Raw genomic sequence first — 26,309 nt, 5'->3', positions numbered from 1 at the left:
GAGAGCTAAAGTCAGAACTCATGACCTGATACTGACAATCAAATCGTAACTTGACTAGTTATTCTGGAAATACTGTGGAAGAGGAATCAAGTCAGGCCCTCTCCCAAACTACTCACCACATGCACCTTTCTCGAATGGCAGACTCGGCTTATAACAAATGTTTTTGTCTTGATGACGCCTAAAGTTAACAAAGGGTGTCTCTGGATACTTGTTTCACTTCTGTCCATCGGTTATTGATTTGGCTTTTCTTCATACAATTCATTTTGCTTGAAGCTTAGTCACTATTAAAGAATTCAGTTCTTTCCTAGCTAGCTCAGTTTTTTTGTTTTATTATAAATATTTCAGACATTTAGCAAATATCTACCACTTGACCAAATATATAAAACAGTTCAATACTGTACCCATGTACCACCCCTTAATCCTGTTATTCCTTCTATTCTCCAGAGATCTTCATCCTGAATTTGCTATTTATTATTATATAATACATGATTTTATACTTTTACTATATATTTATGTATCTATAAATAGCATCTAGAATTGTACTGCATATTTTAAACTCATATACATGGTGTCCCATTGTATACATTATTTTTCACTCAGTTATTATTTTTCAGATTTATTCACTTTCCAACCTCTCCTGGTTCCTAATTCTTGCCAAGGACTGGCTGCATAGTTCATTACAGAGCTGGGGTGATTGTCATCTCCTAAACTCAGTGAATGATTGACTCCACCTTTCCCCACTTTGCTTATCTACTAAGCTCACTCTTAAAACTTAGATTGGCATTTCTCCTTTGTCTTCTCTATAGCCCAAAGTAACTTGACAAATTCTTAGCAATTACAGATTGACAATAGAGAAACACTGTCATATATGCAGTTCCTGGACAGAACAGTTATCTACCAACAGTATTTGAAAAGTTGTTCTCTCTCACGTGCTACAACAGGTTTCGGCATAATCAATCTCTAAATACCTCAGCAAATTTCTGGGGTGCCTGGCTGGCTCAGTCCGTGGAGCAGGTGATTCTTGATCTCAGGGTTATAGGTTCAAGCCCCACATTGGGTGTAAAGATTACTTAAAAATAAAATCTTTTAATACATGTATACATACCTACATACCTCAGCACATTTCTGAGTTACCAGTAAAGAAATCACATTTATTTTGTTCCCATAAATAGAATAAGGTTCTAACTCTTGCTGGAAAATGGACATTTTTCATTTTCATTATTTTGTCTCATAAAGAGTGAACATTAGTTTTTTAGAATGGTTTAATGTGACAATACCCCAAGTTCTCATTGTTTTTAGCTTTGTGACCTTGGCCAAGTCACCATCTCTCTGGGTCTTCGGTTTCTTGTTTTGTAAAAGGAAAAGAATTGGGCAAGGTGATTGTCAAGGCTTCCTACTCAGAAATTTGGATTCAGTCTCTGAGGAACTGACACATCTCAAAGATCTGGGAGAAGGGGATGGGATAATTTATGTCTTTCAGAGGCCAAAAATACTTACAAATTATAGAACACCCGTTATGATAATGAATGGATATTACAGTGAAGATTAATGTAGTTCATTATCTAATCTTCTCTAGGTAACCAAAATAGGTCATGCTTAGACTTCATTTTATTTTAATGTAGCCTCATGTGGCAGGGATATTTGCAGCCCTAGAAGTCAGCTAAGGACTTTTGGCAAGTTGCGCGCGCGTGCGTGTGTGCGTGTGTTAATGAGCTTTCTCTCATTTGTTGGTTTTAAATTGTAAGAGTGGTCTTCCTGGACCTGAGTCAGGACCTAGCCCAAATTTTCTGATTGATTCCTTCTTCTGTTAGACTTGCTGGAGCACATTTTGCACTGTGGCAAACTTGGCAACGTGCAGGCCCAGCAAGGAATGGCTGCCTCATCTAGGAGGGCCAGGCAGGAGTACACAGATCATGCTGCTGTACAAACACTCGCCCTTCCTTAGACCAGACTGCCCACATTGTTGGGACTCACAGCACCCTTCTTTTCCTGCTCTCCTAAAGAAGATGGCATGGAGAAAGGTTTCTGGGCTTTTTTGAAAGGTTAACTTAAATAGCAACATGTAGGAAAAGTACAGAGCCCCTGAGGTTGGAGTAGCATTGGATCCAGAACCTCTGTAAACAGGTAGATTGTCCAGCAGGAGCGCTTTGGAGCTGAAGACTGAAGGACCAAGACAGCTGCATTTGCTGCATACCGTCAAGAAACGTAAATCTCACCTTGTTACTTCTCTACAACAGTTCCCAACCAAATGATCATGACTGTTAGATCATAGTACAGACTGTGTAGGAAAAAAGACTAAGAGAATACACCCCCAGAATGCCCACTGTGGTTATCTCTAGGAGGCATGATTATAGGTTTCTTTAGTTCCCTCCTTTTTGTGTTTTCCTTACTTTGAACAATGAGAATGCATTACTTGTGAAATTAGAAAAAAACAGTTAAGTGCTATATTTTTTAGAAGTGCCACTGGGCCTCCAGTGGGAATTTCAGAATCCTTGGCATGGCATATAAAGGTCCTCACCGTTTGGCCCCAGCCCCAGTGATCTTCAGCCTCAGTGAACTACTCCCCATGGCACAGCATGCCCCCATCTCTCACAGCTCCTTGGTGCTTGCAGGCTGCAGCCCCAGCCACCACCCTTCTCTCTGCCCTACCCAGCCTTTGAGACTTCTTTGTCCACATGTCTTCAGGCTGGGTTCGTTTCTGTCTTCTTTTTATTCCTACAGAAAGCACTGTACACACATCTTTAGCAGTTGTCAGTTTACGTAATATCACTTTGTTAAATGGCTGGCTCTCATAAGCCCAGGACTTCCTGAGGGCAATGGACTGACTGATTTTAAAGTCACCCAAGGATCTCCCCCACCTTGCACAGTATGGGGTGCATGGTAGAGCCTCCTTCCATCGTGGATGTCTGCCAGATTTTAATGTCGTTGAATTCCATCTGTTTATTTATAATGTCATTTAATACTTCGCCTAGATTAAGATCACAAGAAATAAAGTATTCCCACTGTCTTATCTCTGTGACTCACTTCAGGAGTGAGCACCCATGGACCTGTACAATATCTTGCCAGCCCAAATGGCTTCTTGGAAAGGATGGGTGGAAAGCGGATTGTCTTCCAGATTTACCTCAGAGGCGGTGCCTACGATTTTCTGCCCATCTGCACTATCCACTTAGTGAGCCAGCAACCCTTTCTTTGCTAAGGTCTTATACTGCCCGCAGTGCCCCTGATACCATCTACCCCCTTGGAGAATCAGATAGACTGTAAGTGTGGCTCACATGGAAGACTTACATCTCTGAGCACACCCTAAGTCTATTCAGACTGTTCTAAGAAAAAAATTAAATTGAATCTTGAGTTCTCCGTTAGGCTGTTTGTAAGAGTCTTCTTCATACTTCTTGGGTGCTGCCATTTCCACCTGTTCCTAAAGCCTTAGGTAACCAGAGAAATGTTACATTGCAAATGTATAGTCTTCTTTTATATAAAATACAAATTGTATTTGGTGCAAAGTTGAGTTATGTACAACTGATAGTGGGGTGTGCTAAAAGTATTAATAAAGCCTCATCCAAATTTTAAAGAGAAAAGTTGACAAGAAGTCCATGATTTCAAAGCTAGAGGGCTTGAGTAAATTGTAAAATGTGTTTAAGCTACAGCCACGTGGCCAGTAAAATGCAGATATCTGACATCCTTTGGCAGTATTCTGTGAGCCACATTGTTGCTAACTGCATTACTTGTGGCTGTGGTTCTGGTGTCTGCTTTTCTGTTATCTTAACATCTGCTCGGGGCGCCTGGGTGGCTCAGTGAGTTGAGTGACTGCCTTCGGCTCAGGTCATGATCCTGGAGTCCCGGGATCGAGTCCCGCATCGGGCTCCCTGCTCGGCGGGGAGTCTGCTTCTCCCTCTGACCCTCCTCCCTCTCATGCTCTCTGTCTCTCATTGTCTCTCTCGCAAATAAATAAAAAAAAAAATCTGCTCTTATAATTTAAAATACTTCTATATCCTATTATAATGTCACTTAAGCATTGATTAAATGGTGCTGAAACGAGCACATGAAAATACTTAAGTTTGGAATAAAGTTTTTGGGTTTTTTTTTTTTAAAGATTTTATTTATTTGACGGGGGGTGGAAGCATAAGCAGGGGGAGCAGGCAGACGGAGAGGAAGAAGCAGGCTGTCCACTGAGCAGGGAGCCCGATGCGGGGCTTGATCCCAGGACCCTGAGATCATGACCTGAGCCAAAGGCAGATGCTTAACCAACTGAGCCACCCAGGCGCCCCTGGAATAAAGTTTAGATGTGATAAAGCATGATGAAGAAGGTCAGACAATCCCTGTGATTCCCTGTGCTATTATTTAGGAATGAGCACTCTGTAAACACTGAAGATGCCGCTTAGAAATGAAATGGAGCATTGATACACATGCACTGTGGTGATATAGATCTGTGCCTCCGGAGAATGCATTTCTTCCTGTGGAAAAAACAGTTTTGAATTTTGAATTGTGTTATTCAGATCCTTCAGAACACATCCCTTGCATAAAATGCAGTTATTTTGTTCTTGAGATTTTTTTGTAATTAAAATTATCATATGCCAGTGTTTGAATCTCATTTTAAAACACATTGGAACAAAAATCATAGGTTTTTATCTTTAAAGTCCAGAATATGGTCAAGCAGAGAAAGTCAGTTATCATATGGTTTCACTTATTTGTGGAACATAAGGAATAGCATGGAGGACATTAGGAGAAGGAAGGGAAAAATGGGGGGGGGGATTTGGAGGGAGAGATGAACCATGAGAGACTATGGACTCTGAGAAACAAACAGGGTTTTAGAGGGGAGGGGGGAGGGGGGACTGGTTAGCCCGGTGATGGGTATTAAGGAGGGCACGTACTGCATGGAGCACTGGGTGTTATACGAAAACAATGGATCGTGGATCACCACATCAAAAACCAGTGATGTATTGTATGGTGACTAACATAACATAATAAAATTAAAAAATAAAAATAAAGTCTAGAATATGAATGATTTTCATTAATAGGTCTCACAAAGTCCTTTATAAGTAGCTTAGTAACTTCAAGCCATTCTTTCCATAGTAGTTTTAAAGGTTTCTTGGTTTAATACTGCATATCCAGGGTCATAGGGACACCTAGGACAAACATTTGACATCCCAGAATAGAATGTTAGAATTGAAAAGACACTCAGAGATCAGGTTACAAAGAGGGAAACCGAGAGGACATCTAAGGGACTGACTTAGGGTCACACAGCATTCAGAGAACTGCATTTTTATATTCTTATAGTGTATTTTTTTCCAATATTCCCCCCCCCCCTTATTTCCTGATATGGATGGGACTTTTCCCACCATGGTAATAAACTGAATTTCAGATACATTTACAAAAGGTAAGAATGGAATTATCTGTTTTTCTTAAAAAAAAAAAAAAAATCTGTGTAGGCTTTTTCCCTACTCAGGACTTTTAGGGGCACATAATCTTGTAATTAGACTTTTCTTGTCAGCTCGTAATACCAGTAGGATCGTGCTACCATGTACTTGAGAAAGGAGATGCTACAAATAGCACATCAGATTCTGGTGAAATCGTGGTTCATGGAGTTCTTCTTCTTTTCAAGATAACGCATATGGTAAAACATTACGGCAGCACCACGGCTGGGTGGTTCGAGGGGTTTTTGCGGTAAGTAATCCTCCTGCTTTCTAATGTTCTGATGGTCACAGCAATATGTTTTGTTTGTTTCGTGTGCATGGCATTTCTGTTTGCTTTGTTCTCAAGAATAAGAACACAGTGTTGTCTATTTAAGTCTGTAGGTCTTTGTTGTATGGAAATGTTGGCAGTAAAAAATGTCTAGACTAGAAAAGTCTGTTAGCATGCTTTTCCCTGTCCAGCTCCAGTGACCGTGTGGAGGTTTTGGTTGCCTTTCTGATCAGTGCAGAGATAGGCAGGAAGCTGCCTAAAATTCAGCAGTGATGAGAGACCAGTGGTGCCTTCAAGCTCATAGCTTCCTCTGCTGCCCATTGTATTCGGTCCTGTTAATTCTCAGGTTTTAGTTGATTTTTTCTTCCGCTTAGTCAGATTTTATCTTTGAATATTAACTCAGTTGGCTGCGCCAGCAGCTAGGGCTCCTGAGAAACCTCGTTAGTCAGTTTTTTTCATTGTTGGAGGTGTTTGTCTTCATGTGTTTTGACTCCTGTTACCCCGCTACTCCTTCCTTCCCAGCATGTTGACCTAAGAAGAACACATACCTGGGAATCCTAGTCCCCCGCACAAATCAAGTAGCCTGCTTTGTAAAATAGCAGGAGTAGAGGCCTCTTTATGTTAGCAGTCCTCGGTGATTCTCCCGTCATCTGAGGAGAGGTCAGCCTGAGGTACAACTGTGAAAAGGTAGAGTCTTGTGTAGGCACACTAGCAAACGCCACAGAGTGAGTGTTCCGTGGAAGGTCTTAGGGTAGAAATAGCCTGGCACATGTCTTTCGCTAATTTAAAGGATAGGAGACATTATTTGCCTGAGGTAAGAACTATTTAGGTCATGATTTATTAGGGGGTAGGTAAAGAAAGTGGGAAGAATTGACAGTGGAAGAAGTAAAGTTCAGGGAAATGAAATGCGTTTTGAACATGTGGAGATGACTAGCTCCATACCCTGGCGCTCATTGCAGTAGGAGCCAGCGCCGTTGCAGCTGCAGAGTGCCCACGCTTACCTTCAGTACGTGTGGCATGATCATCACGAGAGCTGCCACGTGGCTGGTGGACAGCTTCGTGGACCAGGCACAGTGCGAGGTACTTCCACATTCATTATCTTAGGTAATCCTCAGGATGTACTCTCACTGTTCTGCAAGTTCAGAACTGTTCACTCGAGTCCTAGAGTGAAGCTGTGGCAGAGCCAGGGTCTACACCCAGCTCCGCTGTGGGCAGGGCTAGTGCGCGTCGCCCGCATCGCCCGCATCGCCACGCTCTGCACTGCAGGCCGTGATGGAGAGGCTGCCGCCGAGGAGTTAGGTAGTGCAGGGGGTACATTCAGTGATCTCCCCGAGTAAACTGATTGCTGGTAGGTGCCTGAAACCCAGCTTCCCTGGTGAGATGACAAAGCATAAAAACACTGAATTGCCCTATTTGCAAGAAACATAAATGTCTTGTTGTAGTTGCTGTGGTCTAGAAGTCAGAGTTTAATCCTGAAATAGTAATGATCCAAGAGATGTTGCCGACAAGAATGCAAGTGTAGCAGAAAATTTAACCTAAGCAAGAGTCTTTAAGAGGACTTCTTAATTCATAGCGTTTTCCCCAGTATATAGTAATCTAGACTCATAAAAAAAATATAGAAATCATGGAAGAATAGAAAGGGAAAAAATTAAAATGTCCATATTCTCACCACTCCATAATAACCATTTTTAACATTTTTGTGTTTTAACTTCTTAGCTTTTATTTTTATGTATATTTATGTATTCTTTTAATATTGTTCTATTTAATTTTATATTTATCTAAGTATATATCTCTATAGGTGTTTATAGTTTTATATCTACATGTTACATTTGTAAAATTATTTTGTATACTCTGTATATGTATGTAAATTTTTTGATATTAGCTTGTAGTATAATTTTGTATAATTTTCCTCCCACCACAGATTCTATCATGGCCATTTTTAAATGCCATAAGGGTCTTTGAAAATAATTATTTTTAGTGACTGCATAATATTTCCCCAGTATGGAGGTGCCATGATTTATTTGCCAGTCTTCTGTGTTAGAAATTTAAGCTGTTTCCGAGTCTGTTGTTACAAATACAGCAGCATTCATTTACATACATTTTTTACTAAAACTCTTTTATTTCCTAAAAATAGGTTCCTAGAAGTGGAATTATTATGTCTAATACCAAGAACTATTAGAACTTAGAATCTTGAGCACTTGCCATGCACCAGCTGTTAAGTGCTTTATATACAGTTAGTAATCTCATAATTGCAAAGTATGTTCTCTTACCTACCCTGTCATAGACAAAGAAACCTGAGATACAGGAGGTGAAGTAATACACTCAAAGTTAGAGAGGAAGAACATTCTGAAGGCTCTTGATATTATTGCCAATAGTTTTTAATAGTTGTTGGTTTTTAAGAAAATAGATTATGTTGAGCATTTGCCAACAGCCATATGCATAGAAGAGCTAGCTTGGCCCTTCCAGCCTCTCTTCTGTTACTCTGCGAGTCATCCCTACTGTAGAAAATAGACTGTTGCCCAGTGGGCTAAGTGATCAGCAGGGGGCAGAGTCTTTAGCTGCTCTCAGTTCCTCCAGGAATCATCTTCTACACTCCAGGAATTTGAGTCATTTACCAGCCAAATAGTGAACTTTTATCTTCAGGCAGTTGTAATTCACAGGACGGAAGCCCAGTCCAGGCTGTACCTCCAGCATGCATCCTAGCCATTTGTTATTCGACCTTTTGGTTTCCTCTTCAGTTGAGTTCAATCACTGGTTCCCAGGTAGACTTGACTGGCATCACAATCCTCTGGGAACCTTTGAGAAATACATTCTCGAGAAAACTTTTCACAAATTATATTGTACCTAAATACACGTGCAGAGGGCTTGATTTTGTTGTTCTATCAAAAAGTTCAAAAAGGTTATAACAAAAAATAGTCCCTGCCTTCTGGCCACACCTTCCCAGACTCACTTCAAAGAAGCTGCCACTTTCAACTACTGTGACTATTTCTTCCAGTACTTCTATAATCCTAACAATGTTTGCTGTTCTTTTTGGCCTCATCAATTTTAGTCAATAATGTTGACTTTCTGTTATGATTAGAATTTAGCTTTCTTTAGACCTCACTATCACTACCTCCCTTCCCCTGCATCTACCTTCCCAATATAATTATATCACAAGTTAACATGATGAAGATGAGCCAAAATTCACCATCATTGTGAACCCATAGATGTATCATGTTATCTCTGTTGGTTTTTGTTTTGTTTTCTTGGAGACTTCCCTTCCAGAACTTTCTAAACTCAATGCCAATCTTAATTAGCTATTCAGGCCTGTTGTATTGCTGTGACCTAGGACTCTTCTTTACAAGTTTTCCTGTGCTGAATCCCCATCTCACACTAACTTCCCAGGTTTTTTTACTTCCTATTTGTTGATCTAATCCCTTGTTTTAGTGGTATCTTCTAGTAGCTTCCTAAAAATGGTACAAGGGAGCTAAACTGAGTTCCTGCATGCCTGAAAATGTCTTTATTCTGCCCTTCTTTTCTAGAGCGATGCGTTGGTTTATGTAGAATTCTAGGTTAATAACCATTTTCTCTTAGAATTTTGAAGGCAGTCCTCTGTTGTTCTTTAGCTTCCACTGTTACTGCTGTAGAACCTAATGACATTCTAGTTCCTGTTCCATTGTATATAAACTGCCCCTCACCCCCTTGATGCTTCCAGGATCTTTATCCCCACAATCTAAAATTTCATGATATTCTCCTTTTAGTCTTTATCATTCATTATGCTGAGTACTGGGTAGGTCTTTAAATCTGAAGAGTCATATCCTTCAGTTCTAGGAGATTTTCTCACATTTTTTAGATAATCACCTTCCCTTCATTCTCTGCACTCTCCCATATACTTCTACCATTATTTGAGTATTTGGTACATGTTAGAAAGTGGGCTACATATGTCATACGTATTCCATTAATCTTTCAAATAAGGAAAGTGGCACCAGTCCTCTTCTACAGATGAGGAAATGGAGGTTCTAAGAGGTTAAGCAGCTTGCTTAAATTTCTCAAGCTAACATGTGAAAGATTTGGGATTCATGTCTAGGTCTCCTTCACCCAAGCCTGTGCTTTAACCACTGCATGATCATGCCAGTCACTCTCCAATTGCAAAAGGGCAGTGGCTTGATTCTCAAAGACTTTTAAAGAATAAGGAAGCTCAAGAAGAGTGTAGAGTAAGTAATTCAAGATTCCAAAGTCTCCAGAGCTGTCAGCAGAGCCAAGCCAGTGGATCCCAGACAGCAGATTTTGGCAAGCTTAGGGAAGAGCTGGCCTACAAAGGGAAGAGAGCTATCCAGAGCCTAGGAACTACTCCACCAGGAAAGTGGTACGGTGTGGCAACATGGTTGAAAAACACAGTCGCTCCTAAGTTCAGACCCTGGCCCTGACACTCACTAGCTATATAATGTTCATCTGTAAAATAGGGATATCTACTGCACACCGTCCTTATACACATTAACTGGGATAAAATATGTTACAGCATCAGTGCACAAACAAACAACAAGTGTGAGCTCCCTTCCCTTTTAGAAAATATTCAAGGGTGCAGAGGAAATATCCATGTGGGGAAAAAGAGAGATAGGCAAAGAAACCTCTATGGAGATGGGACACAAATGAGTGAGGGGCCCTGGAAGGCTGGCCACATGGGAACACGACTGTGGGAGCAACATGCATGTGGTGGATTCTGAGGATGCAGAGGGAATAGTCTGGATCACACTGGGCATGAGGAGGGAGCTTTCCTCAAACTCGTTTCTCTCAGCACTCCCTGATTTGTTGGCATCGTTCATCCCCAGGATGGCCCAATACACACTTGCTTCTTCCAGCCTTAGCATTTGTTGTGTTGGTGTTTGAAATATAATTTTAGCGTGCATGGATTGGAAGGGTATATTCCTTGCTCTCCTCATCGCTGTGTATGTGTGTGAGTGTGTGTGCACATGTGCACTTGTGCATAAGAGGACGGCGGGCAACAGCAGGAGATGTGCTGCGGATTCTCACGGGCAGTTCTTTTGCAGTTAGCTCTGAGGGCAGCTCCATCCTATGAAGATTTTGTCGCCGCATTAACCATAAAGGAAGGCGACCACCAGAAAGCAGCTTTCAGTGTTGGGATGCAGAGGGACCTCAGCCTTTACCTCCCTGCCATGGAAAAGCAGCTGGCGATCCTGGACACTTTATACGAGGTCCACGGACTGGAGTCTGACGAGGTGGTATGATGCCTGCAGGAAGGACCGCGCCGCCTCCTAACTTCAGGGAATAAAGTCTGCTAAAGTGTTTTGTTGCCCTGCTTAATTTCCAGCAGCAGCTTCAGCCCTCTCCAACCCCTTCCCTGGGGGGATGGAGAGAAGGAGGCAAAGCCTAGTGCTTTTATATATAATTTTTTTAAATGCGTATGTCTTTTGTGTGTTTAAAAATCAAGGTGCTATATATTTCAGTTCAAAGGGCCTCCTGGAAACCAAATCATAGCTGTTTATTAGAATTGAACAGCAAGTTGTAAGAGCAGATTTAACAAATGAATTTATCGGTATTGTGTTTTGTTTTTACCTTTTACTTTTAATGAGCCTCCCAAACCCAAGCTGAAGATGAGCAAATTCTGTATCAAGGAATATAACACATAGCCAGTGTTTCAGTCAACTTAGACTAAAAACTGGGGGGAAGCTAAGTCCCCTTGTTGAAGCTATTGAAATGTAGAGTCTGGTATTCCTAGGCATTCAGAGAATACTCTTCTCCATGGCTTTGGAGGCAAGAAGAGCCTGTGTCGTCCAGGTGTTCGGGGCACCGGTGTGGGCCTGTCAGTGTGGGAGGAGGAAGACACAAGGAGTGCCATCCCTGTTTATGTGAGGGGAGACTGGCTCCTAAGGGATGAGTGGTGCCCTCACCCCAATGCAGCGAAGTGACATGTCATCTGTGATGACCCCTATCTAGTGCCCACACTTTGCCAGCATGCTTTCCCGTGTGTCATCTGAATTGGACATTACAGTGAAACTGTGACATCCAGGCTTGTTATCCATTTCAGAAGTAAGGTTGAGAGGTTGAGGGATTTGCTCACAGTCACACAGCTTCTAATTAGAGGATGCAGGTCATTGCAGAGTGTGATCTGGACCACTTCTGCATCAAAATCACACAGAGTGCTTCTACAAAAAGCAAATTCCCCGGCCCGACCTGGAGAACCAGAATAGTGGGGGTGGGACTTAGGAATCTGCATTTGAATAAACTTTACGGGTGATTCTCCTGCACCCAGGGTTGAAGAACCACAAGATTGAATTCTAGTTTAAATTCTCATTTACAGGACTCCCCATCTTCTGCATGAACTAAATGGTAGGTTCTTCTTTTCCCAGAGAGGAAGAGGCTTTCATCGAAATAGTTAAAGGGAGAGCGAGAAGTGGAGCAAGTTTACTCACAGTTTTCTTGATTGCATGGGCCGCAGCACCCAACCAGCAGGCTTGGACGTTGCACTCAGGGACCATGGTTTTGAATGTGCCGTCTGACCAATCTCGGGATGATTGCCAGTCGTGCAGGGCAAGCCAGCTACAGCTGCTTATCAAGCTCAAAAGCTTTGGGACTGTGTCTGAATTGAAAGGTGGGATTTAAACTTGCATCCAGCAGTGCTGGGTAGGCATTCTCCTGAAGAGTGTGTGATGCCAGGAGACTCTAGTAGGCCAAGCTGCCAGGAGTGGGTGTGGGCGGGAAGTCATGGTGGCTGTCCCACCTGGGGCTGCTTCCTTCTAGAAGAGAAGTTCCAGCAGGAGGTAGTGCCCCAGAGTAGAAGGGGAGCTCCTTCGAAGGGCACAGGTGAATGCTACCTGAACAGCTTCAGGTGATACTTTTCCTAGGGCAAAGAGAACCCTCTCTTTAGGCAGAGGTTGATGTAGAGAGGGGTTTTGATTTTGTCTTTTGTTTGTCTTTAAACAAATTAGCATTTATTTAGCTCAGGTTAATGAAACAGGTACTCCAGTCACTAAGGACTTCCGGAAAATGCTTAAACTTAGAAAAACAAATGTTTTAAGGCTGGGGAAAAAGGTGCTAAAATAATATTGATTCTTTTGTATTTTAGCACTTGCTGTTGGTGTCATTCCCCCTCGCCCCCATGAGTAGTTAGCATGGATCTCCTCTGGTTAGTGTGAGTATGATGGCAGAACTAGAGGATAATTCCGACTTCCTGCCCCTGACTTAGCCTTCTGAAAGGGAAAAAGAAAAAAACAGCCAGTTCTTGCTTGATCCTTGGATGGGGACACTTTAGGCATTGTGCGGTTGGGAGGGGATGCCCCTGGGAGACTGTAAGTATCTGTCCTGAGCAACTGCTGCTGCCCCCTGTCACCTCAGGTGACCTCGCGTGGGCTCCTGGAGAAGGGGCTGCCACACTGAAAACACCACAGATTGGCCGCCGAGGCTCCCGATACACACAGAAAGCTGCTCGGCATGGCCCTTTCACATTTATTAGGTACTGCCTTGGTTTATAGAACTCCGTTTTCTGGGGAAGAAGGGTTTAATATTCTCTAGGATCCTTGGGAACCCAGATCAGGATAGCTTGAATAACTTGAGTAGCTTGTATTTTGTACTCCACCTTTTCGCACTCCTGTAGAAAGGGGGTAAGGTTTTTGACAGGTATTCTCCTCACTGGAGCATGTTCAGTTTGCCTGAGATGTATAAAGCTCGGAGGGTCCTAAATAAAAGCTTAGATTAGGTGATATACTAGGTGATAAATGCAACTTGGCCGGAAGTTTGGCACAGTCTGACCTTCCTCCTGGATCTACGGCGGTAGCTTCTAGTTCAAGTACTACTATGCAAGTACTGCCTAAGATGGGAACAAAGAGAAAAGATAGGTAAGACCTTTTCTCTGTGCTCCTCCAAGATTTCTGGGACATCTCAGCTTTCTTTCCCCCCAGACAGTGAGAGGAGATGAAAATACTAGTATGCTTGTGGACAGAGGAATCACCTTGCTCTCATTGCTCAAAACATTTTTAGGAGTCCTTTTTTAGAGTAACCTTTAGAGAGATCCTGAAGAAAAAGGTAATTTGTCTTCTAGGTATCAGTAGAAGCTAAGAAGTAACATTTGGATAATCCCTTACAAAGTGCTTGCAAACACAGCATCTCATCATGTGTGCACCTCTCCCCACAGGAGAGGCCAGACTTGACACGTAGGAGGGATCAGTGTATATTTGTCCAATGGAAGAAAATCCTTTCTGTGATGGCAATTTTTTTGTCCTTTGAAAGTAAATTTGATTCATTATAGCTAATCCTAGTGAAAAATGTTAAGTTGGAGGGATACCCTTTGGGGGCAAAACCAACTTATGACTGTGAGATGGAGATGATTTTCTTGTCCCCTCTTGATCCGGCCCTGCAGGGAGTTCTAGAAGCAGGGCTCTCAGGATGTGGAACATCTCAGTCCCTGGGGAATGGACTTTGAAAGGTGGTGTTCATTAGGATGTATAAGTAGTGGCTTGAGGCACCTTGTCATCACTATATGCATGTCATTCCGAACATAAAGCTTCCTCAAATGTCGGTTTGCACGAAAAGGGATAGCTGAGCCTCACCGCTTCCCTCTCCTGTTTTCTTTTACGAAAGATTGCCAGCAGAGCCCCCTCTGAGCACCAAATCCATCGCCCGTCTTAGCTGTTCTGCCCCATTCCTCGGCAGCATCCCCTAATGCGTTTGGGGAGCACCTGGTACAGACCTAGCCCCGGGTGAGGTGTCCAGTCAGTGCGGATTCTGTTCCCCTCTTGGACTTCCGGAGCTTCTTTAAAGACCCTCCGTTCCCATTTGTAGCTGTAAAGCAGGTGGCCGCCGTGTGCGGAAAGTGACCTCTCTGATGAGCGCTGCTGGAAAAGTGTGCAGGCTTCTCTTTTTGATTCTTAATTGGATATATGTATATTTCCCAAAAGTTAATGCTTTCAACTTTATATTTTCGGAACAGTGCTTTTAATTAAGAAAAATACATGGTAGGAGCCAGTAAATAGACTACACCTTTCTTTATTAAATTTGAGATAAGGGAGCTGAAGTAAGAGGCATCATATTAAGGAGATTTAATCTGATGATGAAAGTCATACATGTGAAGAAACATCTAAGGCAGTAGAAAGAGTCGGAAGGTCATGAGCAATATAAGATGATGTGAGGCAACTTTCTGAAAGAAAACGATTTTTATGGGTTTTTTTTCTATTTAAATGACTACATCCCACGAGAAGTTGTTTACTTAATGGTGCATTTCTGAATCATTGATTAAAATCAGTTGTTCTGGTTTTAGTCCTAGGTTTTACAACTCTTCAGCTTCCCTCTTCTGATGCTTTGTGGTGTTTTTTGTTTGTTTGTTTTTTAAGGCAACCTACCAACCTTTTTTACATTTTTAGATTTAGAATTTGTAAGTGAAGTATTTCTTAAGCCGTCGTTCTGTTAGCTGAGCTGAAGTGTTTGGTCTTAGAGGGCCTGACTTCAGATGCTCTCTGGGATCTGGTACAGGCTGTATGGCAGCGTCGGTGTGTACGGTAAATGTGTGTCCCTGGGAAGCGTCTATCGAGGGCTTTATTTAGAACTACGTTCTGCTTCTGGATGTCCCTCTGTAACCTGCGGTTGCTTACTCAGGGCTTTCATAGTAATGACAGAAAAAGATACTCAGCAGCTGTCTAATGGTATTTTAAGACTGCTTATCAATTATAAGGTTGTTAGGGATCCATTCAATAACTCCACGAACATACTGTTCACTAGACCCTCTCTGTAAACGCTCCGGTCCCCGCCCTGTCGCAGCCAGTAGTCGTGTGTGCCGAGGCCATTTGCGTGATCTCTCGCTGCCCTGCTGCACTGAGGGACTCCAGGGCATGGTTCAGTGGTCAGTGGTGGTACAGTTGACGCATGCATGGGTCTTTCTCCTCCACTGTCTTGATATAGCCTTTCATTAAAAGGAAAAAAACCCACCACTACTCTGTAATGCAGAAGTTTGCGAGATTTTTTGGTTTCCCTTTTTAATCACTTCTCTTCCTAGAGTGAACAGATGTTTTCAGCTAAGCTATGTGAGAACACAAGAAAGAAATCCTGCTTGTTTTGAGCACCATTCTTTCTATTACATAGATTTTGAAGTGTGGTCAGTATTTCCTCCCTGTACTTTATAAACAGCAACCACCCTGGGATGGCTGGCACTCCTTGGGAAATGGATGACGTCACAGACTCCTGTGTACGTGTCTCTCCATAGGTGTGTGTGGAGTCAGGGATGACAGGAAGGGTGATAGAAGTATTCTGTTGCTTCCCAGAAGGCTAATGAGCCAGTGTCATGGCATGTTTGATGTCTGAGTCCCCAGTGTCATGACAGTTCCACTAGAATGTCAGTAAACAGCCCAACTACCTCACGTGAAATTGGCTGTGGACAATCTGTGTCAGATGAGACATGCATTTAAGGTTGACTTAGTCTGGTTAGTAGATTGAACAAAATGATGTCTCTATAAAGAAGAAAAACATTAGACCAGATGCCAAAGGCTACAATGTACATAGATTTCCTCGGATTAATTTTGTAAGTCAGTGTTGAATTCCAGCCCCAGTATTCTTATCTCAAGTGTTTGTGGTCTCATAGATCCGTGCACTTTGAATACCTGTCACATGCAGTCTTGTGTTAACTGTCCTTGTCCTGAAACATTTTGAATGAGCAGCATAATGACAGTAGAAAGCAAGTGTCAAGTAGTTTGTTGGTTTGTTAATTTTAATGGGCCTTTACTTAGAATATAATGTGTTGGAGCCACTGGGGACCAACCAGTGAATGAGAATTTCATGTTTAGTGTTCATGTAAAACTCTGTCCAAGTTCTTACTCTATATCTTGTGGGGAGGGTTTTACTTTTTTTGCAAAAATGTTTGAAAACATCTGTCAGATTTTATATTCGTTAGTTATAATAAACTTATTTTTAAAGTATTTTATCAAGTGCTTCTCTTAAAGATGTTTGTGTGCATTTCTGCTTAATTGAATAAGCCAATTATAAGTATCATTTGTGGAACACATACTGTTTGCCAGGCATCATTTTAAGCCCTTTACAATATATTAACACATTTAATCGTCCTACTCTCTCTCTAAGGCCAGTACTGTTTTATCTTCAAATCACAGATGAGAACACTGAGGTGCAGACTGAGGGAAGCCCCTGACCTAAGATCCCACAGCTGTTAGGGAGGAGAGCCAGGCCACAAACTCAAGCAGCCTAGCTCCAAAATCTATATAAAACTGGTTAAAACCGGGCGCCTGGCTGGCTCAGTCGGTTAAGCGTCCAACTCTTGGCTTCGGCTCAGGTCATGATCTCAGGATTGTGGATCAAGCCCCGTGTCAGGCTCCGTGCAGCAGGAATTTGCTTGGATATTCTCTCCCTCTGCCCCTCCTCCCCACACTCGTGCTCTCTCTCTTTCTCTCTAATGCAAATAAATAAATATTAAAAAAAAAAAACTGGTTAAAATCTAAACAAAAATTAATTTTTGAAGCACCAAAAGACCTCTGTAATGGCATTGCCCTGGGTGTTCCTAGCATTCTAGAAAGACTAGCTCCTTTCACGGTGGCTGTGTTCTTTGGCCTGGTTTAATTCTGTTTTCAGAGAAACCACAAATGCAGAAGAGAAAAATGAGTTTGCTATGCATAATATTTGAGTGGCTTTGTGATTAATAAGTTTACATTCCATAGTCAATACTTCTTGGCCTAAGTCATTTGATGCCAAAGTAGGGTTGAACCTGTTGGGTTTTCTGTCTCATACACTTGTTGGTGGATGTTAAGATACCTGCAGATATAGATAGATCTTCATGGCTGGTGATGGGGTGCTGCCTTGTCCACGGAGAGAAGCTTCCCATGTATTGCCCACATGAGGCCTCCTCTCCAGCCACCTCTTTAAATACATGAGCCAAGCCAATTAGAAGTGGAGGAAGCAGGACGGAAGGAAGAGAAGAAAGTGAAGAAGTGAAGTGTGGTGGGTACTTGAGCGCAAGGAGTCAGCTGGAGTGGCCATGTTGAGCCACACGCAAGAGAAGCAAGTCCCACTGAGGAACTGTGTAGTCGCCAGGGCACCCACAAACTTTCTCTGAAGGCCGCCTTTCCCTTTCTGGAGGCCTACTTTCCTGCCCTGGGATTCCTCCCCTGGAGAAACCTGGACCTTCACCACACAGCCCCAACCCTTTTGCTTACACCACCTCTGGTGGGCTTCTGTCCCTTGAAACAATCACTATGATGAGCATGTGTGTCTTTGTTCCACACCGAATATGGGCAAATCTTAAAGAAAAAACAAAGTGACATTCGTTGAAGAACCACCACCACTGTCCTCCTTGCTGTATAAAATGGGAGTACCTGTCCATACCTGAAGTCAGTCTGTACGAGCTCTGCTTATAGTTATAGGCGCATCCCCCACAGAACCCTAGGAGCTTTCTTGTAATGGCTCTGTTCTTAGAAATCTTAAATGTCCGTACTGCCAGAGATGGCTGTGTGAGGACCAGCTATCTCTCTTCTGTCTCCACCATACCTACCAGGAGCAGTGCACTCAACTCCACCCTCTGGAGTACTTGGGAGCCATGAAAAGTTAAGCTTCCTGGAGGATGAACAAAGGTGTGTTCAAAAAGAGACCATGTTTGAGTATCTGTCCTGAGTTCCAATGGGTAGGAGAGTAGAGCAGCCTCGATCATGAGGAACCAGCTACAGAGAGGCTTCATCTGCTGTTTGCTATTCCAGAATCTGAATACCGGTACATTTTCTGTCTGTTCTAATATTCTACAATAACATGGGTTCACCTGGAAAATCTGTGCTTAGTGGCCATGATGAAGAAACCAAAAGAGGAATTAGGACTGGTACCATCCTAGAGTAGATATTTTTATTTGTTCTTACATTCATATGTGTCAATCAGATGCCTGAGACCTTTTATACAAGCACACGTCATATGTGTATTTGCATTTTCACACACACACAGTGACACTCATCATCACCACCCTTCTATCCAGAGGCACAAAATGGAGAAATGGAGATGCCGCCTTTGGAGCAGGGTGGTTCAAGTTGATAGAGAATTGATGAGTGTGGATGGTCTGACATCAGCACTGGGGACACAAACCACATTTGGGCGGTTTGCTGGGTAATCACATCTCCTTTTTCAGAGAACAGAACTGTCACATCATTGCTAACACTGAGTGTGTGGCCAATTTTAGGGCTTTTTGCTTTGGCTTGACAGTCTAAGTTGTCGAAAAGTTTTTAGATGTTTTAAAATCTTGCTTCAGGGTTCTGCATGAGATCACTTTCGACAGTCCCCCTCACCTTTCCCTTGACCATTACATGTCACTGACCAAACCTTCCCCTGGGGTTTGTGAATCACAGGGGCACAGGGGGTGACTTTCTGCCTGGTTCTTCCTGATTGAGACCTGGCTCTCTACTCCTTTTCTTGCAAACATGCTAAATGCGTTCATCTCCAGATAGCAGCCTCCTTAAATTACACTTCAGGTGCAGGTCGCTCACCTGGGCTGTGGTCTTGAGCTCCAGCCAGACCTGATCTTCTACCCTTGGATGTCCTACCTTCCTCTGAAAGCCCAGGTCAAACTTGGTTGCCACTTAAGCTTTGCCATTTAAGTCAGTAGCATCACCATGATGCCAGTCTCTCGGGCAGGAAATTCAGACGCCCTGAGCTCCTGCCTCACGTCCGCTCTCTCCACCCAGTTGGTTATGAAGACCTGCCTCAGTCTCCGAACTCCAATGGCTATAGCCTCGACCTCTGAGTTCAGTGATCTTTCAGCGTGTCTGCTACTGCCTTCCAAATCTGAAAACATTTTACTATGACTCCATGCCGTGGTTCAAGTTCCTTCACAAACTTGGAATGCCTTTCCCCTGGCCCCTTCCTCAAAGCCCAGATTGAACCTCTCCTCAAAAACTGCCCCCAACAATAAATCCCAGCCATCAATTTCACCTCAACACCTCCTGCATTTTTAAATAATACTGCATAAGTTAGAACTTAGGGATGGAAAGCGTGACTCCAGGGGAGTTAGACTAATTCTTTGGTGTCTGTTTTTGTTTATTGGTTGTAGCACCTTCCTCACTAAATCCTGAACTTCACCTTGTCCAAGTCAGAATGCCAGCACCCGACAGTGCCTTCCTTGCCCATGGGAGGATTCTAGAACTGTCTTTGAAGTTGGGCATTACCTCACACAGTGCTCACCTGGTTCCTCCAGATGTCTTAGTTCCATTATCCAGCTAGATAAAAATACTTGAAGCAAAACCATACACATCTCTTCTTTCCTTTGCTACTCAAGAAATACTCTGAGTACCTGACCACTCAGAGTATAAATAATTTGTTTTTTATATTTTGCCTTTGTTAATACAGGTATAAAATGTTTTCTAAATGGTGCTTATGTGTATCAAATTATGAACAATTAGAAGACAAAGTCCAGCTCATGGTTTTCAGCTCTGCTTGTATGTTTAAATAAATCACTAGAAAGACTTAAACAAACAAGCAAATAAAAACACTGATGTCCCCTCCTGATCACTTAAATCAGGCTCTGAAATGCAGCCTGTCACTAGTATTGGTAAAATCTCCCCGGTGATTCTGATATGCAGCCCAGATTGAGAACCCAGAGCTTCTGGTTTAGATGTTTAAAATTATGCTTTGGGGAGCACATGGCTGGCTCACTCGGTAGAGCATGTGACTCTTAATCTCAGAATCCTGAGTTTAAGCCCCACATTGGGCATGGAGCCTAGATAAAAAAAAAATTTAAAGATTTATTTATTTATTTTAGAGAGTGTTGGGTGGGGGGAATGGGCAGAGTAAGAGGGAGAGAGAGAATCTGGAGCAGACTCCCTGCTGAACAGAGAGCCTGACGCAGAGCTGAATCACATGACCCCAAGATCATGACCTGAGCCAAAATCAAGAGTCAGATGCTTAACCAACTGAGCTATACCCATAATTGGTGACCAATTTTTAAAAAAAAATTTTTAATTAATAAAATGGTGCTTTGGGTTTTTTTTTTAAAGGATAAATAAGACCACATCACAGAATCTCCATCCTCTAAAACCTGACAAAATGAACTACCAAAATAAGTAAAAATTTTAAAGGTGAAAATCAGTAAAAAAATTTCACAATTGCTTGCAATGAAGCAAGAGAAGGAACCCGACCTTGTCATTAAGCCCTAAACATCAAAAGATGATCACCAAAGAAAAAGACCAGATTTTCTGGCAAGAATGAAAAGAAATCCTAATCCTGCCACCCCATTGGTGGAATTTGCAAAATCCAGAATTCTCATTAAAATCTCAGGTTTTAGAAAGAAACTGATAGGAGAGTTGGGTCAAGATGAGTAGACATCTCTTCCTTCCTCTGAGTGGGGCTGGCGTGTGTGTGTGTGTGTGTGTGTGTGTGTGTGTGTGTGTGTGTCGGGAGGAGGGGGTTGTTGCTGGAGAGAGATGGGTGAAACAAGGGACAGGAACAACCAGCCCATCCCTGAATTAAGACAAAAAAACGCATCCCAAAGGTCTCCTTCCCCATGGTACAGTAGCTATGTCTCCTCACCATTTGGAATTCACCGTGGTATAGGACTTGATGCAAGTATCAGAAGACCGAGCGGAGTCCAATCCCGCCAACAAAAATGTGTACCCACAGCTCATCCTTTCTTCTGCATGCAGACACAGACAAGCAGGTTGGTTTGGCTGGTCCACCCTGGTAGGCTGTACTGGTCATTAAAATATCAAAATACTTCCATACCAGGAGGTAAATGACCACTAGCTGAAGTATCTTCCACTGCTCTGGCCACCCCAGCCCCTCTCACAAGATACCCCCCAACTCCAGACCCCCCCCAGCAGTCTGGCAACTAAAGAAGTAACACGTTGGCCCACCACGGAGCCTTCGGGGGGCCCCTGCCCCAGAGCTGTGGCTGATCTCTCTTCTGCTTGCTCACTGTCTGTGTCATGCCGGCTGTTAAGGACTCTGATATCATTCATGCCAGAAAGTACACAGAACAGAAGCCCACAGACGAGAATCATTGTCAGATAAGATGGGAAGTGTGCCAAGGGAAATGCACCAACAGTATACCAAAGCAAACGAACGGTCTGCACAGAGCCTCCACCTTACATGTGAGCAAGTTTAAATAAAACGACCCGGTGACGACACAAATGCACAGCCAGCAAAAGGAGCGGCAGGGGGAACAGATGAAAGCAACTGGGAAGAAAAGCTAACCTAAAAAACAGGTGTACTGTGTTCTCAAAAGAACGTGAATTCAATAAGACGAGACCTGATATAGGAGCTGATTAAACAACAGAATGAAATAAAAAGGCAGATTGCAGAGCTCAGAAAACAACTTGGCCAAAATAACACTATTCTAGAACAAATAAGTGAGTTAGAAATAGCAAGAAACGTGGTTGAAAACGGGATAACAAGGGAGAAAAGGCTTGAGAGGGCTGCAAAGACCAAAATAATTCTTGAGAGAATAATTGTAGGAAGACAAAGCTAATCTAACATGTATATGCATAATTGGTGACCAAGAAAAGACACGAAGAAAGTATTAAAAGATGGAATTCAGGAAAGTTCTCCTGAAATGAAGGAATGAGTCTTCCAATTGAAAAAGTGTCCTATATTCTAGGAAATCTGACAGAAAGCCCTTGACACCAAAACATAACCTGATGGAGTTAATGAACTTCAAGAATGAAAAAATTGAGGCAGAGAAAGCAAGTCATCAAAAGGTCTTAAGCTTCTTTACCACAAGATTCAGTGCCAGGAGGTAATAGAGAAATGTCTCCAAAATTCTAAGTAGGAAAGAGTGACTAAGTATATGGTCACCAGCCAAGTTGTCAAATATAATGTCAAGTACTCAGGCATGCAAGAGCTCAGGGAATACAACATCCGCAAGCCCTTTTTTTTTTTTTTTCCTTATTTGAGAGAGAGAACACAAGCAAGCACGAGCAGGGGGAGAGGCAGAGGGAGAGAGAGAAGCAGGCTCCACACTGAGCATGGAGTCATGCGGGATTCGATCCCAGGCCTGGGATCGTGACCTGAGCCGAAGTTAAGCAACCAACTGAGCCACCCAGGCGCCCCCGCAAGCCCTTCTTAAGGAAACCTTTTGATAGGAGAGTCTAACCAAATAGCTCAATGAGGCAAAAGGGCTGGTGGTGAGCATTGAATTTATATAAAGAACCAAGACCAAGCTGGGAATGATAGATACAGGTTGTACATATTATAAGCCTTAATAATATAACTAATATAATATAATACAATATAATATAACTAATAAACTAAAACTAAAAAATAATAAAACTACTAATAATATAGTAAATTGGGGGTGGGGAAGGAAAGTATAAGACTGTCAATCTCTTATTTTCATAGAAGAGAGTTGATATTGTCTAAAAAAACAAAAAAAATATGACTAACCTCTTTGTTGGTAACTTTTTAAAAAATAAGCTTGAATAGATTTTTAAATAGCTGTTGGGGAAAAAATGTTAAGTTTAGTAATTGCTTCAGTTTACTTTGGTTTCTTGTCTTAAATGCAAGCAAATTAGCTGAGTGCTATTTTTTTTTAAATAAATGTAATTAGAAATAAATATGTTAAATAAAAATGAGCATAAACCTATGTTTATAAAAAGATCCTGTAGGGGCGCCTGGGTGGCTCAGGCGTTAAGCGTCTGCCTTCGGCTCGGGTCGTGATCCCGGAGTCCTGGGATCGAGCCCCGCATCGGGCTCCCTGCTCGGCAGGAAGCCTGCTTCTCCTTCTCCCACTCCCCCTGCTTGTGTTCCCTCTCTCACTGTGTCTCTCTCTATCAAATAAATAAAAATCTTTAAAAAAATAAAAAATAAAAAGATCCTGTATCCTTTTATTTCTGTCTGCATAAAAAGTCAGAAATGATATCCAACTAAATAAAGTTAATGATGGTTATTGTTAGATGGGTATTTTGTTTTACTCTCTTTTTGTACTTTATTTGCTTGATTTTTATTTGAGAACCATGCTTTTTATTTTAAAATAAAGGGAAGGTATTTTTAAAGCAAGTTTAAAAGCACTGTATAGTGTGGATGGACACCTGGTTTATGCTGCTCCTTGTAATGACATTTGCTTCGTAACTCCTAGCAAGATACTTTAAGTTTTTAACTTAATCTCACCACTGTTTTTTTTTTTTTTTTTGCACTGGTTATTTTTCACTCATGAGCCACTCTCCCTTTAGGCACACAAAGATATTACTCATCTAAAACTCCCATTTTATGCAACTCATAAATGTTGTATTCTTTTGAGGCTAACCAGAAAAATCAACCACCAGGATGATACCTAGTGACTGGCCCAGTACATCTGAAACAAATGAGAAGATGGAAAAAGAGGCCATTTGGAGTGGCTGACAGTAAATCTCACAAGAGGAAGCCAGAAAGACTCAGCAACATAGGAATTTTGCACATGCATTGGCTGCAGTCCATCAGAGGAGCTGAGAGGTTTCTATCTCTGTGCCTCTGAGTTTGGAAATAAAATGTCAACCCCTCCCCCACCCAAGTGAAGTGCTGGCCAGTAGAGCTATGCCATGCCCGTCGGGGTGCCATGTGGCACCCTGACCTCGGGCCTCCAGCCCTGGGAGAAATAAACGTCTGCTGTTTAAGCCGCGCGGACTGTGGCATTTTGTTAGAGCTGCCCGAGCTGATGAAGACAGTCGCTTTTCTCTTGGGTTACAAACTGGGATGGCACGAGAATGACTCATCCGCAGCCTGCCCTCCCTTGTCTGCACTGGGAGGTGATGAGGGCAACAGAGGAGCTGAGAGATGGCAGCACCGAGGGGCGGAGAGCAAGAGCAAGAGAGAATGTGGGGTGCTGGATCAGACCCTGCCTGGGGCCAGCTCCACAAGTAATACCTCCCCCTTTATTTAGATCTAATTGGAATTAACCTGTCGCTTGTATCTGAGAGAAGCTTGAGAAACTTTTTTTTTTTAAGATTTTATTTATTTGACAGAGAGAGACACAGTGAGAGAGGGAATGCGAGCAGGGGGAGTGGGAGAGGGAGAAGCAGGCTTCCCGCGGAGCAGGGAGCCCGATGCGGGGCTCCATCCCAGGACCCTGGGATTGTGACCTGAGCCGAAGACAGTCGCTTAACCGACTGAGCCACCCAGGTGCCCCGCCTTGAGAAACTTTTAAATAAATCTGAGACATTTGCCTTTGGCTGGATTTTCGTATTTCTCTCTCGATGCTTTCCGCCTCCACAGAATATATGGACGTGTTCTTTTGTGGTTAACAGAAGAAAAGTGAGCACCATGCCGAAACGGGAGCCGCCTGGGGGTCCAATTCCGTCCGAAGGATTTGGTACCACTGCAGCACCAGGACACTAGTAGAGGCTGCCACTAACACCATTAATACGTAACGAACTGAGACTTGGCGATGTCGCTCCGACTGGCCCAGCAGCATGTGTGTGCGAGGTGCAACGGAGACGTGAGGCCACGCGGCTGCCCCGGGGTCCCCCTCTGACCGCTGCATGTGTGATGTGGCCGCCGAGACTCCGGGACCGGCCAGAGCCGGGGTCACTTCCCAGTCGTGGCACACCCCACCTGCCGGGCTCTAAGTGTGCTCCTTACCTTCCTTGAGCTTCACTTTCTGCCCTATAAACGAGGAGACTGCACGCCCTGCTCAGAAGATCCTTGCAAGAACTGAACGAGGCCGCGTGTGAAAATCACTTGGCATGTTGTCTCACCCACCTGGACAGGCTCAGTGGTGTTTTCGTCGTGGCCCGCGTTCAAAGCTCCTCTGCACATGGGGGGGTGCTCCCCCTTTGTACAGGTCCTTCTGCACCCTTCTCATCCTCCTGGGTGTGAGGGTGGAAGCTGCACGGGACTTGGAATGGACAGATCTGGATTCTGGTCCTGCCCTTGCAGTTTGCAGTCTGGGCCACCTTGAGTGAACCGTTTATCCTCTGGAGTCTTTGTTTCCCCATCTGTAAGACTGAGATGGTGTCGTCATGGGCGTTGCGTGAGGTGAACGTGTTTCTAGCACGTGGCACTGTGCTGGCACATCAGAGATGATGGTGGAGTGGTTAGAGAAGGTCCCTGTTTCCTTCTCAGCTCACACCAGCTGCACCTCGACACCAAGGAACTTACATCCTCGGGAGGGACATCTTTAGACTGTTCATAAACGCCATCACTTATATTATACTTAAGGCTTTTTAAGTTCCTTTTAGTTGATTGGATTTAATCTTACTCAGGATTGGCAGGAGAGGAAGTTTCTAGTAAAAGAATATTATTTAAAAATCTCGCATTTTAGAAAATAAGATATTTAATCAGACATCAAAACAGAGGTCTCTAATAATACAGCTTCTTGCCAGTGCCCACATTGTAAGACTGACTCTGTGTTTCCACGCCCGGGCAAGAAACAAAACGCTGCATACCCATGGTATTCAGGCATTGTGATAGGTGCCTCGCCGACGCAGAAATGACTCAGATACACTTCCTGATCTCCAGGAATTTGTAATCTAGGAATGGAGATAAGATATGTTCTTGAATAACTGTGCCGTGAAACAGAATGTAATACACGCTCTATAAGAAATATAAACAGGGCGCCTGGCTGGCTCAGTAGGTAGAGCATGTGACTCTTGATCTAGGGGTTGTGAGTTCAAGCCCCATGTTGGGCATAGAGCCTACTAAAAAGAAAGAAAAAAAAAGCATAAGTAAAATGCCTTAAGAGCCCAGAGCAAGGAGTACGT

At 43.0% G+C, this 26,309-nt stretch overlaps 1 protein-coding gene across 1 annotated transcript in view; it reads left to right on the top strand.

The window, feature by feature from the left end:
• PLEKHA8 (pleckstrin homology domain containing A8) overlaps positions 1-16,577 on the top strand; it is a 54,388-nt gene extending 37,811 nt beyond the window's left edge. The window contains exons 13-14 of the mRNA XM_006736842.3: positions 5,600-5,661; positions 10,707-16,577. Of these exons, the coding sequence (XP_006736905.1) occupies positions 5,600-5,661; positions 10,707-10,904 (260 nt within the window). The 3' untranslated portion in view covers positions 10,905-16,577. The remainder of the gene's footprint in view (positions 1-5,599; positions 5,662-10,706) is intronic.
• Positions 16,578-26,309: the final 9,732 nt, after the last annotated feature.

Source organism: Leptonychotes weddellii, chromosome 12 (assembly GCF_054177405.1).
Source record: "Leptonychotes weddellii isolate Sample4059 chromosome 12, ASM5417740v2, whole genome shotgun sequence".
In the NCBI taxonomy this organism is placed as follows: Eukaryota; Metazoa; Chordata; class Mammalia; order Carnivora; family Phocidae; genus Leptonychotes; species Leptonychotes weddellii.
The sequence above is the reverse complement of the archived record's forward strand: the minus strand, read 5'-3'. Positions and strand labels throughout refer to the sequence as shown.